General features: G+C 37.9%; 1 protein-coding gene across 2 annotated transcripts in view; it reads right to left on the bottom strand.

The window, feature by feature from the left end:
• Positions 1–10,653: 10,653 nt before the first annotated feature.
• The window catches only part of PMS1 (PMS1 homolog 1, mismatch repair system component), an 84,938-nt gene continuing 77,508 nt past the window's right edge, over positions 10,654–18,083 (bottom strand). For both annotated transcript variants that reach the window (XM_075934175.1, XM_006113324.3), the window contains 2 exons: positions 15,467–15,627; positions 10,654–11,090 (listed from right to left, as the gene is read on the bottom strand). In XM_075934175.1, the coding sequence (XP_075790290.1) occupies positions 10,926–11,090; positions 15,467–15,627 (326 nt within the window). In that variant the 3' untranslated portion in view covers positions 10,654–10,925. The remainder of the gene's footprint in view (positions 11,091–15,466; positions 15,628–18,083) is intronic.

Genomic DNA, 18,083 nt, shown 5'->3' with positions numbered 1-18,083 from the left:
CACACACACACACACACACACACACACACACCCACACCCATCCTAAGGCGTTATAGGACTACCCTTTTTTTTTTTTTAAAGTTACAGACTAACACGGCTACCCCTCTGAGACTAATATTAAAGAAATAGGTTCATGAGAACATGTTCTTTTGAAACTGCCTTCTATATGTCTATTCTCAGTAATGCTTTCCTCAAACATTCAAATAAAAAAAAACCTGAATAAATGTCCCCTTCTCTCTCTCTAATGTCACAAATAGATAATTGGCATCATAGAATCCTCATAATGGGTTTTCTAGGGCATTCAATTTCAGAAAAATCTTTTTGTATATCCAGTTTTTAACCTTTATGATCTTCATTAACACTAATCTTTTGTCAAAAATTAAAGCATATATATTTAATACAATTCAGGGTATTCAGAATAATGCATGCACCTTCTGAAAAAACTTAAACATATTTTAATTTAAAGGATGAAGCATGAAAGATTTATGATTGAAGAATGTTTTATAAATGCAGTGATTCAATTAATGCAGAGTTTCTGAATGCATGAATGAACAATTTGACCTGGGTTTGAACACAATACTTTAATAATGCAGCTGCCATATTCATTGGTCTCTACATTTCCTGGAAGCTAATCTGCTAAACAAGTTACAGCATTAATCTGCTGTGTTTCCGTTCTCTGAGTGCTGATTTGGTAATGCTCCACAGTTGCATGACATTTCATTAAAACTCCACTTTTTTTTAAAGTGTTGAAAACACCTACAAATCTTTCAAACTTAAGTGAATAAAAACATCTTTATAAATAACATTTTCAGTTGAGAGCAGACTAGTGTTTAAATTTTACTGAGAGCAGACTAGAGTTTAAATTTTAGGACTGGAATTTATTTACAATCAATATTTGATTTATATTGTAATCTCTAGTATATTATATAATATAGCACATTCAGCTTTAAAAAGGGAAGCATCATTGTTTGATCAGGTTAATTTCTTTTCCAAGAAATTAACCTGATCACAGCACAGCCAAAAGTTAGATGAACTGTCATACTGAGAGTAGATAAATTAACATTGTACAGAATTACCTATTAGATGGAAAAACTTGAAAAACAACAATGGTCCTATAGCACCCTAGGATGTGTCTACACAGTTCCGTAACTTGAAATAAGATACACAATTTGAGCTACGCAAATTGCGTATCTTATTTTGATGCTATTTTGAAATGCTATGAATATATTTTGGTTAGTCTCTAAGATGCTATAGGACCATTGTCTTTTTTTTTAAGTTTTTTTAGTTACAGACTAACATGGCTACCCCTCTGGGACTAGTAGAAAGAAGTAATCCAAGACACACACTTATTGTACTGACTCAATGGTCCTTTCTATATTTAGTATTATTCCATATAACCAAAGATAATCATGACTTGAAATTTTGGGCCTGATCCAGCCAGTTCTGGAGAAGTTTATGGAAGAAACCTATTGACTTTAAAAGGAGTTTGCATGCACATGATTTGCAGGCTTAGACCCTAAAAATATAATTTTTTTTTCAAGAGTGTAGATTTGTTTCACCAAAGAGTAAATTTGAAAGAACAGAGGTATAAAACCAAATTCAGGATCAGATCCTTCAAACCTTTGACCTTTATCAACATTAGTAATTTAATTCGGGAGAGTAATATAAGCCAATGGAATCATGAATAATTTTATTCATATGCATAAGTAATTCAGCACTCATGGTTTAAAACACCAAAATAACTTTGGATTAAACATTTTAGAAATTCAAATAGTTATATTTATATTCATAAAAGATAAATTAAGAAATTGTGTAATTGTAAATGTGAGCAGAAACACTGTGAATATTTCATTATATATTGTGAGAATGTTCAGTAGTGGAAGATAGGATTAACATATTGCTTTAAAACATTCCATTACTTTCTGCATCTGTTTACTGATAATAAAAGAAACAGCTGTTCTAAACATAACATACTAACAGGTGTAAACTGTTCATTTGAGATTTTAAACAGGAATAATATTCCATTTCCCCTTTGGCTATTTTGAAGTTATATTCTAAATACTGTCGCCACTATTTTACACAATTAAATTGTATTTGCTTAACTTCTGGTCATTGATAAAACACACATATGGAGTTAGCTTACTTCTAGTTTTGCGCAACAGAGTCTGTTCTTATACTACGTATCCTGAACTAATTATGCCAGATGTTTTCCATAAAATGTTTGGTCACACAATTAAGCAGCTTTGCTTTAGCAACTGTTCTATATCAAATTTACTGCAGAAAAGCATCATAATTATGAAGTAACACTGTATCAAATTCACAGCACTAATATCTCACCATGTTTAGTTAAGCTGTGAATGATAATGGAGCTTGAAATTGTGTATTTACTTTAAGTAAGTCCTCCAAATCATCTGCAGCCATGTTGTACTTATTTTGAAGCCATTAACAAAAGATTTAACATTTCCAAAACTCCCAATAATTTTAGATAGGATACTCATAGCACAAACAAAAAAGCCATATCGGATAGCTTTCCTTCTACAAAACAATATATGCATGTTACCCAGTCAGTAACCTCATCTTATCAATGCTTGAATATAAATTAAAGAAACCAGACTGAGTCCTTTGTATTTGTATATTAAATATTGCTATATGCTTGGAAATGTATTTCAGAATTGTATACTTATAAATAAGGTGCACTTATAAAAACACACTGACTGTAGAGGGTCTGTTTTGCAACTCTTCCTTATAGCAGTGAACACTTATATAAGTAATGGCAATATGCTACTTAGAAGCCAAGGTTGAACTGAGACTACTCTTGTAAATGAACACACCAAGTTGAGACTGCTGTGTAAATCTTAGCCAACATGTAAAAGAGGTATACAAACAAGTGCTAAATAGTTACACCTCTATAAAATAGGACTAAAACCCCAGTTCTGCAAATACCTATCACAAAGCTTAAAGTGATTTGGCATTGTTCATGGAAATAAGTAATACACCTGTTTATGTTTACTGTAATGTTCCAGAAATGTTTCTTGTTTTGTTCTCCACATTTTAAAAAGGAAAAATCCCAAAGTAGTCTGAAGTACTTCACTTGCTCCTTTTCCTAAAATTACATTTCTCAAATTAACTTTCAGACATTGCCTTTCACAAACATGTTAATTATATAAATCAGTAAACATTACCTCTACAGCTTCACAATTATACGCACAGGGAGAAAAATGACCTCTCTTCTTTCTCTCAATAATTCTCTCTGTAATTAAAAAGAAAATTTGTAGTATTTCTTAGAAAGTATTTTTATACACTTGAGCTAGGCAGATACTTGGTCTGGAACTACTTTGTAGGAGTTGCCATACTCAACCAGATAGTGGTACATGTAGTCCAACAATAGGCCACCAGCAATGGCTAGTATCAGACATTTCAGAACATGCAAGGCTGCTTGAAAACAATGTTTTCTAAATTATTCTGTTGACCAGTGTAGGAACATTTTTTGGGGAAATTGCTGGGAGCATCATCAGTGATACCACATTCATGTGAGTGTAGATTCTGTGGTTTGCCCAAAGCCAAACTCAAATTATATGCTGTGCATTTATCCATTCTAACTGTAAATAAATAAAACAGCCAGCAGAGGGCGATGCAAATACTAGCAGTCTAGTCTTAAATGTCCAGCATTCTACAGATGTCATGGAAATTGCTCCATGGATGATGGTGAGGGTGAATAATGCATATCAGCTTAAGAATGCTACAAAAAGATGGTGCACTTGCAATCTACTATATGCATTTCAATCATTATCTCGTTCCACTGACAATGTTAAGAACTCTTATTTCAGAGGTAGACAAAAAATATTCAAGTATAACACAACACTAGTATAAAAAATAAATTAGTATGAGATGAAATGGTTTAAAACAGTGGTTCTCAACCACAGATACATATTTATTAAGGGTATGCAGAGGTCTTACAGAGGGTACATAAACTCATCTAGATATTTGCCTAGTTTTATAACAGGCACCATAAAAGCACTAGCAAAGTCAGTACAAACTAAAATTTCACATAGGCAATGAACTGTTCATACTGCTCTATATACTGTACACTGAAATGTAAGTACAATATTTATATTCCAATTGATTTATTTTTAATTATATGGCAACATGAGAAAGCAAGCAATATTTCTACAATAGTATGATGTGAGATTTTTATGTCTGATTGTGTAAGAAAGTAGTTTTTAAGTGAGGTGAAACATGGGGGCATTCAAGATCAGTCTCTTGAAAGAGAGATAATAGTCTGCAAAGGTTGAGAACCACTACTTTCAATAGTAGTTATTTTAGAAATGAGCATAAAGTTGTACAAAATAATTTTTTTTGCATTACTAGAATCTGTTCATGGAAGAAACTCTTAAGGCAGGGGTGGACAAATAATGTTTTTTTAGGCTGGATCTATTTCCCCAGGGTTAGCCCCAGTAGGCTGCCATCACTATATTTACCTGTGCCTCCACAAGTATGGATGATTGCAGCTCCTGTTGGCCATGGATCATTGTTCCCAGCCAATGGGACCTATGGGAAGCAGGCTCTTGGTCTATTGCGGCAGTGTTGCCATTTTATTGCTCACTATGTGTTAAGGGAAGCAGTGGAAGACATGTGACTTGGGACAATTAGAGACAGATTGCAAGGGTATCACAAAATGTACAATATATTTATTTACTGGTCAACGGATGTACTAGAATACCTAATAAGGTTTTTTTCCACTTTTTATTATTCATATATTAATACTGTACCCAGTGGATATTACCTAGATCTCAAATAGCTCCTAAGCACCCCTGAAGGAAGTCTCTATTCTTCAGCTATGTGGAAACAATAGCTAGTGAAAGCACCTACAATTACTGTAGGATAGCAGTCCCTGGGACAGTATGTTAATGAAAAGGGATAAAATAATTCCCTGTTCCTTGCTGCAAGCCTGGTTCTTCTTGTTCACCTTGGAGCCACAAGACGGGCATTAATCTTGATTTATATGATTTTTTTCACAACTTCATGCAGGAATGGATGTAAGTTTGATTAAAGTACCAAGGAATAGGTAGAACATCCATTACAATTCTCCCCTCTAAATACCCATTGAAGAAAATAGTCAAATTTCTGAACTCTCTTCTGAAGAGGAGGGCTCTTTCTGGCCAGTTTCACTTGTGAATCAAGAAGTGAAATAAGGGGTGTATTCAAAAGCCACTCACCTGAGTGGAATCACCAATACATCAAGTCACTCTTCTACATAGAAAAAACTGCCTTCAAATGCCCTACAGTATATTTTTCTTTTCTCAGACTAAAGAGCACCATATCCATATCTGTCACACAGCACGCTAGTCATTGCTGAATGGCACCCCCTTTGGATGGTTGTGGAGATTATTTCTGTTCAGTTCTGTCTCTTCCACCATTGTCAGCTCTCCTCTTACTCTTCATGACTCCTTCATAATTTAGCCTTCTGTCCAGGGAGAATTGAGATCCTCACTTGCAGGGGTGGAGGCAGTCATAAAAAGATTTTTCTGCTCAAGCAGTTCTCATGCCTGCTGCCTTGACCTTGTTACTCTTACAGTGACTAGGCAGTCTTCTAATTCACTTCCCCCTCAAGTAGTACCACGGTGCACTAGCTGGTAGGGAAACCCAGACTCACCTATTCTAGGTTCCAGTCTAGGGCTGTACTCACCTTATTACTCTAGCCCCAGAATTATTTCCCACCATGTTTCTCCAGTCTGCCTGATCAGCTCCCTCTCTGTTAGGCCTATTAGGTCTCAGGGATTCCTATTCACCAACCCCCCTTACTTCAGGGAGAAAGCCTATGAACTCCTGGCCTTATAGAAGTCCCTGTCTGTTCTCTGAGCGTCTTTCTAATTAAGCCTTTCCACACAGCCTAAATCTCTCATTTGTTGCTTAATTGGCTAATTGGGCCCACCAGGCTTAATTCAATTCTGTCGGGACCAGTTTGGGGAATGATTCCATTACACCTTTTTTCTTCTGCTTCTTTGGATAGATGGCAAGTTAAGTGTTGTGTAAATAAACCATTACAATAAAATAACAAGTGCTTTTCCAGAATCTCATAAGCCCTTTCTTTTTAGGATGCTTATATCAAGAGTTGTGTCTAGACAATTGCTTGTCTTGTATAATTACAGAGAAGCTAGTTTAAGCCCAAAAAAGGGAGCTTGTTGTATCTTCAATTATCTTAATATATTAAGACTCACAGAAATGTGCCCTTGCCATTTTTCTTTTGTTAGAAAATCCTTACTAGTAAGGTTGGCACTTCTGAGGGAAAGTAGCGAGAAAAACCTGTTTATGACCTAGTGTTCCCTGCTATTTAAGAAACTCTGCTATGAGGACAGACCAGATTATAGAGATGAAAACTGATATAGTGCTCTCCATTCTAGAATTATTTTTTATTGATTGTTAATGTTTATGGCCCCTACCAGAATCAAGGTCTTGTTGTGCTACACATTGTACAAGCAGCTTTAAAAAATAGTCCCTGCCCTGAAGAGCTCACAGTTAAAGATAAAAAAGCAGATCATAATGGTACCTGTGACACAATGGCACATTTAAAACAAAATAATGTAACAATAATACATGGATAAATGGTGACTTTTAAATGGCAACCACCTTACATGGTTGAGACTAGCTGACAATCTTTAATATATTATTTTCATAATAGGCCTGAGTTACTGTTATATGGCATAACAATGCTGTCATACTGTACATCTTAATCTCTTAACTACTGTGTACATTAAGGGTCTTTATGATGTCTAACAAATCATTTACACATAAGTGAGATGGAACGTATGTATATTTGTTGTAAGGATGTAATAAATCTTTGAATGGGATTCAAATCATGCATTAGTCCATTTTAATCATAACTATATGAATGTTTCAAATCTTAATTCACAACATTTGTGTCAATCCTTATTCAGTATATATTATAAAATGCAAGTATCTGTAATGTAATGTGTTGTTTTATATCCTGAAAAAAACAACTTAACAGTTTGGTAATCACCAAGTATTGAATCATACATGGTTACAACAAAAAGCTGAATAAAGATGTAAATATATATGTTTAATCTGTATCCAAACTCCAGATATCTGTAGCCTGGTTCAAATGACAGCGTGAAGTCTCCCTTTCCCAGCTTGCATCATGTTTTCTTGTTCTTTGGTCTATACCTGGAGATTGCTATTCAGAGCCTAGCAGTCTGAGCTCAGGGAAAAGTATAAACAAATTAAACAAAGCTCTGTTTCTGTTTGCTGTACTTAGAAACACCTGATTCTCCACCCATCTGCCATTTACAAAGAGGTCTGCCAACTGTCTCCTGAATCCCCATATTCCCACCTCATCTTCATTCTAAAGGGTTATGCCTCCTGGATCCTGTGACATTTACGGCAAATATAGTTGAGTATATTTTCTAAATACCCTTTTTCTTTTCTTCCTCCTGGGCCTCTATCGCTCAGATAAAGTTTAGTTTTCTAAATTCTCTAACATCTCTCATTCGTTCCACACCTCTACCCTTAGGTCCCCCACCCTTCATGTCTCATCACCATGGCCACTCCATGCGTGTTTCCCTCTCCTGGATTTGGTCCCTTTTCTTCCCAAACAAATCACCTCCTTTCCTTGCCCTAGCGCTCTGTTTCTCTCTTCTGGGTCCTCTTCCCACCTCTTGTGGCTTAAATCTCTCACAGACCCTCCTCTGCCCCTCAGAAGCCTCACTTTTTAGTTATCTCCGCTTCCCAGTGTTTTTCCACTCTGCCCTCCCTCTTACCTGCACTCAATAGTTCTCGGCTTCACACAGCACCCGTACCTTCCACCAGCCACTCTGCTCTGCTCTACCCCAAGCAGCCATCTATCCCCTGCCAGCATGGCTCCTGTCTGTGCCCCTCAGCTGCTGCCTCACACCCTGAGTCGGGGGAGGGGCCTTCTCCTGGGTACTTCACCTCCATCGGCCTCTGAAAGGAGACAGATGAAGCAGGCAGCCAGAAAGGCCCTAGGGCAGCATGCTGCTGGTTCCATCTGTGGGTGAAGGCAGGAAAGAAGGCCCAGCTCTCACCACTAGGAGCTCTGGCACCAGCCACTCATCATACCTCCCCCACACAACGAAGTGCCAGCCCTTTCTGGGTGAAGCAGCAGGGAGCAAGTACCTTTGTCAGGCAGAACAGGATGATAAGTATCTGATAGTTCTGCCTGGAAGAGCACAGTAAAGCTGCAGCAGGAGAGATGAGAGCTAGGGCAACAGGGGAGGGATTGGCCTTATCTGGGGCCATTCAGAAATGGGATCACTCCGCTGGCTGCTGCATTAGTTTTAAAATTAAAAAGATAACAGTTGGAGACCAAGGTGACTGGCCTTGGAGGGGATATTGGCAAAAAACCCACCTGTAACAGTGGCTGTTCCTATTGACAGGCCCCACAGCTGCATAGCCCTCAAGTGCCAGACCCCTTTTGGAAGTTGTCTCTTACCAGCTGCATCCATCTAACCCAACCCCTCCCATGGGTGAGAGAGCTCAAGACCTCTGAGCCAAGAGGCGGGGCTCTGTGATGCATCCATGAGCAGCATCAGGGAGCAGTTTCTGTGGCTGTTGATGGTTAGTCAGGACACAACAGTGTGAGGAGCTGCAGGGGAGCATGGCAATGGGAGGAAGCTGGGTTGTGAGAGTCAATGTGTTGGCAGTTGGAACCGCTGCTCGGGAGCTGGCCTTGCGTTTGGATATCAAAGCCCTCCTCTTCTTCAGGTCTAACAAACGTCAGCAAGGCATTTATTTACCAATGGACCTCTCTCATTGTGAATGGTGACAGCTGCTTTAATAAGGGAGCCCCTCCTCTCTGACTTCTAATACTCTTCCACAACAGCTTCTCCACTTGAACATCTTTACATTTGCTCCCATTCTTGTATCTCCATTTCTACTTCTTGACAGAGTATCTATGTATGTGGGAAAGTGATGAGGCAGCAGAGGAACCAGCTGACAGCTATTACCCCTTTGCAGTTGCTAAATCCTTTATATACCAGGTATTAGCAAATGGAAAGGGAAGATGTGACTACCTAATCATATCTCGCCCTGTCTCATCCCTTTATTGTACCAAGTATTCTTCCGTTGATGAAGCAACATTAGTTCTCTTTTATTTCTATAGCCTTCAGGCCTGGATTTCCTTCTGCTTAAGCAGGAATGTCTAACTTGCAGATCAACCCAGTAGCAAATACATTTTTAGACACCCTTAGATTCACTATCAAGTGAATCAAGTGCATGCTAGTGTGGTCCAGCTGCTCCCAGCAAGATGGAATATTGCATGCTGTCACTTAGATGGCATAGGCCATACTTTCGAAGTTAATATTGGCCAAACTGAGATCTGATCTATTCTATGCCAATTCAGAACCATGCTCAGGCTCATACCAAACTGATGTCAAAGAGTTCAGATGGGCAAAGTCTGGGAATCTTGGCTTTAAATTATTGATAGCAGCAATGCTGAAACAGGATAACTGAGGGTATGTGAAGCATTTAATCTCACCTCCTGTCAAGATACTTTGTCTTTGGGAGGCATTTACTTCTTTCGTAGATGTCATTTACAAATGCTGAAGCACAATGTTATATGTTTTGGTTGAAATCTATACACATGTACCATGAGCTGTCAGTATAAGATGAAGGAGTATGGTTCACTACTCAAAGAAAAAGTAAGGGCCCACATTCCAAGTGTAGTGCAGTACAGAGAAGTTTCAATAAGAAAATTGAGCCAAATTTTCAAGCACAGGTATGTTTGCATTGTAGAGTCACAATAAATATGTACAGTTTCAGCCTTTATTTCAAAATCTGATATTTGGTGGAAATAATCAGGGCTTGACAAATAATGCAATCTACTCGCTCGGGGCGACTAGATTGCAACCTGGAAGAGCCGGGTTCAGGCGAGCCCTGGGAATAATGTATAACAATAAATAACTTAAAAGATGTGCAGTTAATTTTTCTCTCTCATCTTAATCAGTCAAATTCATCCAAAGTCCAAGTCTACTGAAGTCAATGGAGCTATATCAGGTGTGAAGCTGGCACACTGCATTTCTTTTATACAGGTTGACCCTCTCTAGTCCAGCACCCTCAGGATCTGATTGGTGCTGAACCAGAGAATTTTCTGGACCATGGGAGGTCAATATTTTCTAGCAGTATTAACAACACTTCCACTGCTTACTGGGCTGCTAGAGGATATTTAGGGATAAATTAGAGCTAAATAACAGCACAGAACACAGAGCTAGGAATGGTGGCGATAAACAAAATTTGATGGGACCGCAGGAAACTTGGCCACACCCATGAAAAGTGGATATCCAGCTAACTAAAATCATTCTGCACAATGGATGTTTCCAGACCAGAGAATTCTGGACTAGAGAGGTTCAACCTGTATTCCTTTATTCTTTAGAGACACAAGCTGAGTGGAGAAATATCTTTTTCTGGAATGCTATTGATAAGAGACACAAGCTCCTCAGATCTGGGAAAGAAAATCAGAATGTCTATTACTTAAATCAGATTCAGAGTAATGTACAAAACAGTGCAAGTTAACTCCTTCTAAGAGGTACACCCAAGTAAGTTAAACTAAAGAGGTCTAAAGGTTTTTTAGGCACATGTTCTAAAAGCAAAATTATGTAACATGAAAAAACACCATGATAGTTGGAAACATTAATTAAATTCTTAATGTGAAAAAGGCAGAGTTGTTACAAATACTCTATACATTATTCATATTTTATTTTCAGTTTACAAACAGTAGCTAAACTTTAAAAAAACAAAAAGATGATGAACTTAAGAAACCAAAATGCTGTTGTATAAAAATTTTGTAGAAAACAGGCTGACAATACAGAGCATGGGTCATAATTAAGGAGGAGAAATACAAAATTAAACAAAATGTTCTACTTTACTGAGTAACTTTCTTGGATTTGTGTTTGTTATTTAACTTCTGGAATATCTGTTAAATGATGAAAAAACGGACGACCATGAACACAGCCTTTATTTTCATTTCCAAGCTGTTGCTTCATCCTGTGAATTGTGTCCTCTACATCCTCTTTTGACAAATACAAGGGTAGCTGCCGAGACATACGCACTGCTTCTCCCTGTGGAGAGGAAAAAATATACACTGTATAGTGCTATCTTGTATAAGATTAATTTGTTGCTTCAATAAACTTACCAAGCAATAATGTGTTTATATTCAATTTTTCTCTTATCTAAAGGTAAATTCTACTTATTATTATCACTATATTTCACCCCAGGATCTTAACTACAACACTCAGTGTAAGACTTACCAGACATTTCAAATGCCATGCAAGAAATCAGGTCAGATCACAAAAAGAAAGAATAGCATCAAATTAATTTGTGTTGCCAATCGTGTTGGTCCATAAAACTGGAGCATAATGTCAAGTTCTGGGCATCACATTTCAGGAAAGTTGTGGACAAATTGAAGGTTCAGAGAACAACAACAAAAATTATTAACGGTCTAGAAAAGGTAGCCTATGAAGGAAAATTTAAAGAACTGGGATTACTTAATCTAGAAAAGAGAACACAGAGGGGATATAACAGATGTCAAGTATCTAAAAGGTTACAATGAGGAGAGAAAAAAATTAGTCTCCTTAACCTCTGATTATAGGACAAGAGCAATGGGCTTAAATTGCAGCAAGGTAGGTTTAGGTTGTACATTTGGAAAATCCTTCTGTCAGGGTGACTAAACACTGGAATAAATTGCCTAGGGAGCTTGTGGAATCTCCATCATTGGAGATTTTTAAGAGCAGGTTAGACAAACACCTGTCATGGATGGTCTTGGTCTTGCCATGAGTGCAGAGGACTGGACCTGATGACCTCTCAAGATTCCATCCAGTCCTATAATTCTATGATTCTATGTTTGTACTCTCTTAGGGTATGTCTACACTACCCTCCTATTTCGAAATAGGAGGGTAATGTAGGCATACCGCAATTGCAAATGAAGCCCGGGATTTGAATTTCCCGGGCTTCATTTGCATAAGCCGGGCGCCGCCATTTTTAAATCCCGGCTGGTTCGAACCCCGTGCCGCGCGGCTACACGCGGCACGAACTAGGTAGTTTGAACTAGGCTTCCTAGTTCGAACTACCGTTACTCCTCATTCCACGAGGAGTAACGGTAGTTCGAACTAGGAAGCCTAGTTCAAACTACCTAGTTCGTGCCGCGTGTAGCCGCGCTGCACGGGGTTCGAACCAGCCGGGATTTAAAAATGGCGGCGCCCGGCTTATGCAAATGAAGCCCGGGAAATTCAAATCCCGGGCTTCATTTGCAATTGCGGTATGCCTACATTACCCCGCTAGTTCGAGTAGTGTAGACATACCCTTAGGGTCCAATCTTGCAAGATGCTGAGCACTTTTTGAGCTTTTTAGGTCCCTTAACTTATTGACTTCGTTGAAAGCTGACAATGCTCAGCCTCACAAAGAACCTGATGCAGAATCAAGTCCTAAACCATTATGGTAACCTTTCTGCAGGTTTTTGGACTGGCCTACAGAATTAAAACAGAATTACATTCCTTTATCCACTGTTCTATTTATATATACATAGCTGTACTAAGTAATAGATATGGTCTATGACTATGTGTTCAAAAATCAAGTTAAAAGAATGTTGTAATGGAATAATTTAGAGTATGAATGAAAAGTACCATTATGGAAGGATCAAGCTTTAACACTTAAATGCTATGGGTTGAAGTCATCTTATATCAATTCAACATCTAGGAACTGCATGGTTTGCTTACAGATAATAATCCTGAACTGAATTTTTATCTTCTCAGTATAAACGTCATCAAAACTCTACGGTCTCTTTCAAGTGGCATTGCTGACTTGGTATGTTAATCATATTCTTCACTTGCTGTCTTCCTTCACACTGCCCTTGTTCCTCTGAAGGTTCAAGAGTTCACTGGCAGTTCTTCTGTGCATAACAGGGCATACAGAGTGGCTGTGTCTACATTGGCACCCCTTTCCGGAAAAGGGATGCTAATGTAGACTTTGGAATAGGCAAATCCGCGGGGGATTTAAATATCCCCCGCGGCATTTGCATTAACATGGCTGCCGCTTTTTTATTTTCCGCTTTATTTTCCGGAGAATCACGTCTAGACTGGCGCTTTTCTCCGGCTTATCTCCAAACTGGAAAAAAGCGGCAGCCATGTTAATGCAAATGCCGCGGGGGATATTTAAATCCCCCGCGGATTTGCCTATTCCAAAGTCTACATTAGCATCCCTTTTCCGAAAGGGAGGCCAGTGTAGACACAGACGATGAGTAACCATGGGAAAAGTGGGTTAAGTAGTAGAGAGGCATGAGCATACCATAGTATGAGGAGAAAGAAACCTTCTTTCCTTTGCCCTGAAGCTAACAAAACACAAATTTTAAAAGATAAGACTATTATCCCTCAATGTATGCAACTAAAATTTATATACTTCAATTTTATGGGTAGCAATAAAGGAAAATTTCTTTATTAATCATTATTTTATCTACCTTCATTGTCTCTCTACTCTCTCAAGGTGCTCTTGGCATGAATCGTAGAAATGTTATTTACTGTATTTATTTTTGTATGAAAGCTGTGCAATCTAAGATTGTTTGGAAATTGTGTATTTCTTACTATTGTTTATTTAAATTGTAGATTCTGGTCTACATTCAATAAATTGATCCCTTGAATCATTTAATAATTACTAGTAATAATGGAGCTATGACAGTAGCTGCCCAGATGCTAGCTTTCACTGAACATTGATGAATGAAATTCACAGCTTGGAGTCAGTTTGGCTCACTTGTGTGTTAGAATTGCTAAATTAGGTATTAGATTTATAGAGATGTGTTTATTTTTGGACATTATGAAATTCTTGTGAGTTGTTCCATACCCTAATTTCATATAGCATCCTTGTACTGTGTTATTAGGTAATGTTTAAGTGTTTGCTTTGTAATTATAAAAAGTGTATGCTATGAAATTGGAAACCCCCACATTCAGGAGAGAAGCATTACTATGTGTGAAATACTAGTTTATCATAAGTGATGTCATCTCCTTCCCAATAAAAGAAGGCCCATAGAAAGCAGACAAATCATTTTGGAAGATTAGTGCACAAAATATTTTATTGATTGCTCCTTGCACCCACCCCCATTCACCCACAAAGAGGGGACGTGCACAAACCCTCATCCCTTCACAGTCTGAACTTGGGGAAAAGGAATAAAAATCTCTGACCAGAAGAATCTGTATCAGTAAGCTGCTTGATATTTGAGAGCGATATTTAGAAATATAAGCAAAGAATCCAGAGTTACTTAGCTTGGATTAGCCCTAAAGGACATATAGAGCTTGCACATTACAGCAACTTTTTGAAACCTAAGACTGCAATTTATTTGTGTGTGTATGTTTACCTGTTTTCATCTTGTAAATACCTTTCATTTCTTTTTCCTAGTTAATACACTTTTAGTTTATTACAGGATGGACTACAAACATTATGTTTGGTGAGAGATACAGTTAGTACAACTGACCTGGAATATGTGACCGACCATTTGGGACTGGAAGTAACCTGAATATTGTTGTGATTTTTGGTGAAAGGCACAATCTATCTATTGTCTAGATGGCAAGATAGACTGGAGTGTCCAAGGGAACGGTCTCTGATTCCATGTTAAGGCTGTGATAGTGCCTCAGGAGTCTACACTTGATACTTCGTTGGTAAAGTCTAATTACAGAACACACAACCAGTTTGGGATCTGTGTTCTGGTTTGAAACAATCTGTGCTGAGATTGGCACCCCTGTTCATGAACCACTCCAGACAGCTTGACAAGAATTAAGAATTTGTGGCTGTAATACATAAAAAAGGAACCAACTACTTTCTGGAAACTAAACAATTTTATGATAGGGCTGTGGTATATCCTGGAGAACTGATTCTTTATAGTTATTATATGTTATGTCTTATTAGGTCTCAGATTGAATAATAATAATAATATATGGAGATATACCATCTCATAGAGCTGGAAGGGACCTTGAGAGATCATTCAGTCCAGTCCCCTGCCCTCACAGCTGGACCAAGTACCATTGCTGACAGATTTGCCCCAGATCTCTAGGTGGCCCCCTCAAGGACTGAACTCACAACCCTGGGTTTAGCAGGCCAATGCTCAAACCACTGAGTTATCCCTCCCCCTGGTAATTTAACTGCATTTCTATTTTGAAAACAGTCAACATAAAAAAAGCACTTTCTTACTGAAATATGCTTCCTGAGTGTATTGAGGATCATATCTGATGACTGAAATGACAAAAATGTTCTTATGCCTTTTAGCAATGCACAGGCAATTCAACAGAAACAATATGTTGGATTTTATTATTTCTTGATCATCATCATCATCAGTCTTTCATCAAAATAGAACTGCATTTATGACAAGAGCTAGAAAGAAAGACTTTCAAATGGCTTTACTGGTTTACTCAAAATTATCATGATTGTACCCGCATGCAATCTTATTGTTTCTTACCTCCAAGTAGTTTATCACTTTGAGAGGTCTACATTCATGTACTTCCTTTGCATTTTTATTTATCACAGCATTCAGAATTTCTTTTAAGTCTGATATACCATAGAATGGCAGACAATTAGCCATTCCTTCTATTTCCAGCTGGTTTTCTGTAGTTGAAGATCCTGGCAATGAGAAAAGAAAATATTAGGATTACTGATATCAATAAATAACTACTTTATACATGCTGTTTTGATTTATATCCTAGAATATGCCCAATGAAAATAAAACCGATGTAGAAGTACTTAGTAAACTAATCATTAGCATCCAATACAGTTAAGACAATTACTTTTGCTTTCCTTGGAAAGAATAGCATGACCTCTTCCTGAGTTTCATATTAAACATGTGTCATGACTGCCTTTTCACACCACATGTACTGCAGTTCACTTTAGTTCAAATCCCAGTTAAAACTGTTAAAATACTTACACCATTTTATAGAATTTCCTCTTTAGGAAGGCATTTTAATCCCATAGCCTTTATTAAAATAAATGAAATTAAAGTTGACTATGTAATGATTTCAGCTTCTACCATTTGTTTTGATGAACAGTGTGTTGATGCTAGTTGCTATGAAAATGTTTTAAACATCCATTCAACTCAAACTCAACTCTTTGGAACAGATCCAATTCCTACTGAAATCAAAAGCAGTATTTCCATTGAATTCCATCACTACAGATTGAAGATCTCAACCCTCACAACTGAAACTTTCCATCCATCAAGGGTTGCCACCACTTCAACCAGACATGTGAATAGGGACCTTCCGGGCATGCTGCAAAGACTATATTAATATGCAACCACCTTGTCCCCACCAAAAATGACAACAAAACTAAACTTCCTACATACACCATGGGAATCCAAGAACATAAGAAGGGCTATACTGGTCAGACCAAAAGTCCATCTAGCCCAATATTTTGTCTTGTGACAGTAGCCCAATGCCAGGTGCCCCAGAGGGAACAGAACAGGTAGGCATCAAGTGGTAATCATCATCCCCTGATGCCTATTCACAGCCTCTGACAAATAGAGGCTAGGGACAATTTTTTTCCCCATCCTGGCTTATAGCCTTTGATGGACTTATTCTCCATTAATTTATGATGGATTACTCTTGTATGAACCCTGTTAAATGTCCTGGTCTTCACAACATCCTCTGGCAAGGAGTTCTATAGGTTAAGGACCCACGGTTGAGTGAAGGACCCAAGCAATGCTGGGTAAATCTTCTAATTCATTATACAGTGTATTCCTCTTAATGCTCAAGCTAACACTGAGAAGTACAAATTCCAAGAGTTACAGATACGGCAGTGATGGAAAAGGATGCCAACTCTGACAGTTTTGTTGGATTTTGCATCATGCACACATATTTTCTAGAGTGTGGTTAAATTCTCTAGACTGAGAAGTAGAATATTGCCTACTGATTCGAACATTTTCAGTTGTAAATCTTTACAAGAATTATTTGGCCACCTCTGACACTTAAACTTCATTGTACTCGTAAACTTTTGACAAAGCGTGAAGATATTATGGAGTATTCAAATGTCAATTTTTAGTTTTCACAAGAGATTTCTGTGAAATGATTTACAATTTCTAAGAAAAATTCTGCAAGCAAACAAATGACTAATTTTTAATGGACTAAAAATGTGGATTTCTCATTGCTGCAAGTGTCCCTCTTCCATCCAAACAAAGCCCTCTTGGTAAGCTTTGAAGCATTTTCTTGGATTGGCCACGAAAAACTCCTTCCTTCCTTTAAGCTGCCTCACCTATACTGGAAAAGCGGCGGGGAGTCCTGTGGCACCTTATAGACTAACTGAAGTGTAGGAGCATAAGCTTTCGTGGGCAAAGATCCACTTCGTCAGATCCACTACATGCATCTGACGAAGTGGGTCTTTGCCCACGAAAGCTTATGCTCCTACACTTCAGTTAGTCTATAAGGTGCCACAGGACTCCCGCCGCTTTTGCAGATTCAGACTAACACGGCTACCCCTCTGATACTTGTCACCTATACTGGGTAACACTATAAAGTTGTCTTTCTTCCACTCAACATCACATATATCAAGCTTCAAAAAAGAAGTTATTCAGTGGGCAGTGGGAACAGAGTTTACCATGGGAACTTTGATCACAAACAAAGTAAGAACTAGTAAGCGGCATCACAGATGTCATATTGTAAACTTTGTCCAGTTTAGTAAAGCTTACAAGATAGCTAGCTTGCAATCTGAATGCACAGACAGGTGGGGAAATCTTTTTCCTACAATGTATGGGTATACCTTTCTGATGTGACCAGAGATCTTCTGGGGGAGGGATGAAAGATAAATTGGTTTAATTTTGCATAAAGAAAAATAACTATATTTTTCCCAGCCTTATTATAACCTAGTCCTAAAATAAAGAAATACAAGAACAATCTCATGCTAAACCAACCAAATATATACAATAACACATTAAACTTATATTTAAAGGACATTATGGCTGCCCAATCAAGCTCTCCCAAGCTAGGAAAATGCCAGAATTGAGGCTGTCTGTGCTACTTTAAACACAGGCTTTGGCTTGTTTGTGTGTATGTATTTTGATACAGTATTTAATTACATGACCACATCCTATT

The sequence above is a fragment of the Pelodiscus sinensis genome, chromosome 7 (genome assembly GCF_049634645.1).
Source record: "Pelodiscus sinensis isolate JC-2024 chromosome 7, ASM4963464v1, whole genome shotgun sequence".
In the NCBI taxonomy this organism is placed as follows: domain Eukaryota; kingdom Metazoa; phylum Chordata; order Testudines; family Trionychidae; genus Pelodiscus; species Pelodiscus sinensis.
This window is presented reverse-complemented; position numbering and strand designations above follow the sequence as displayed.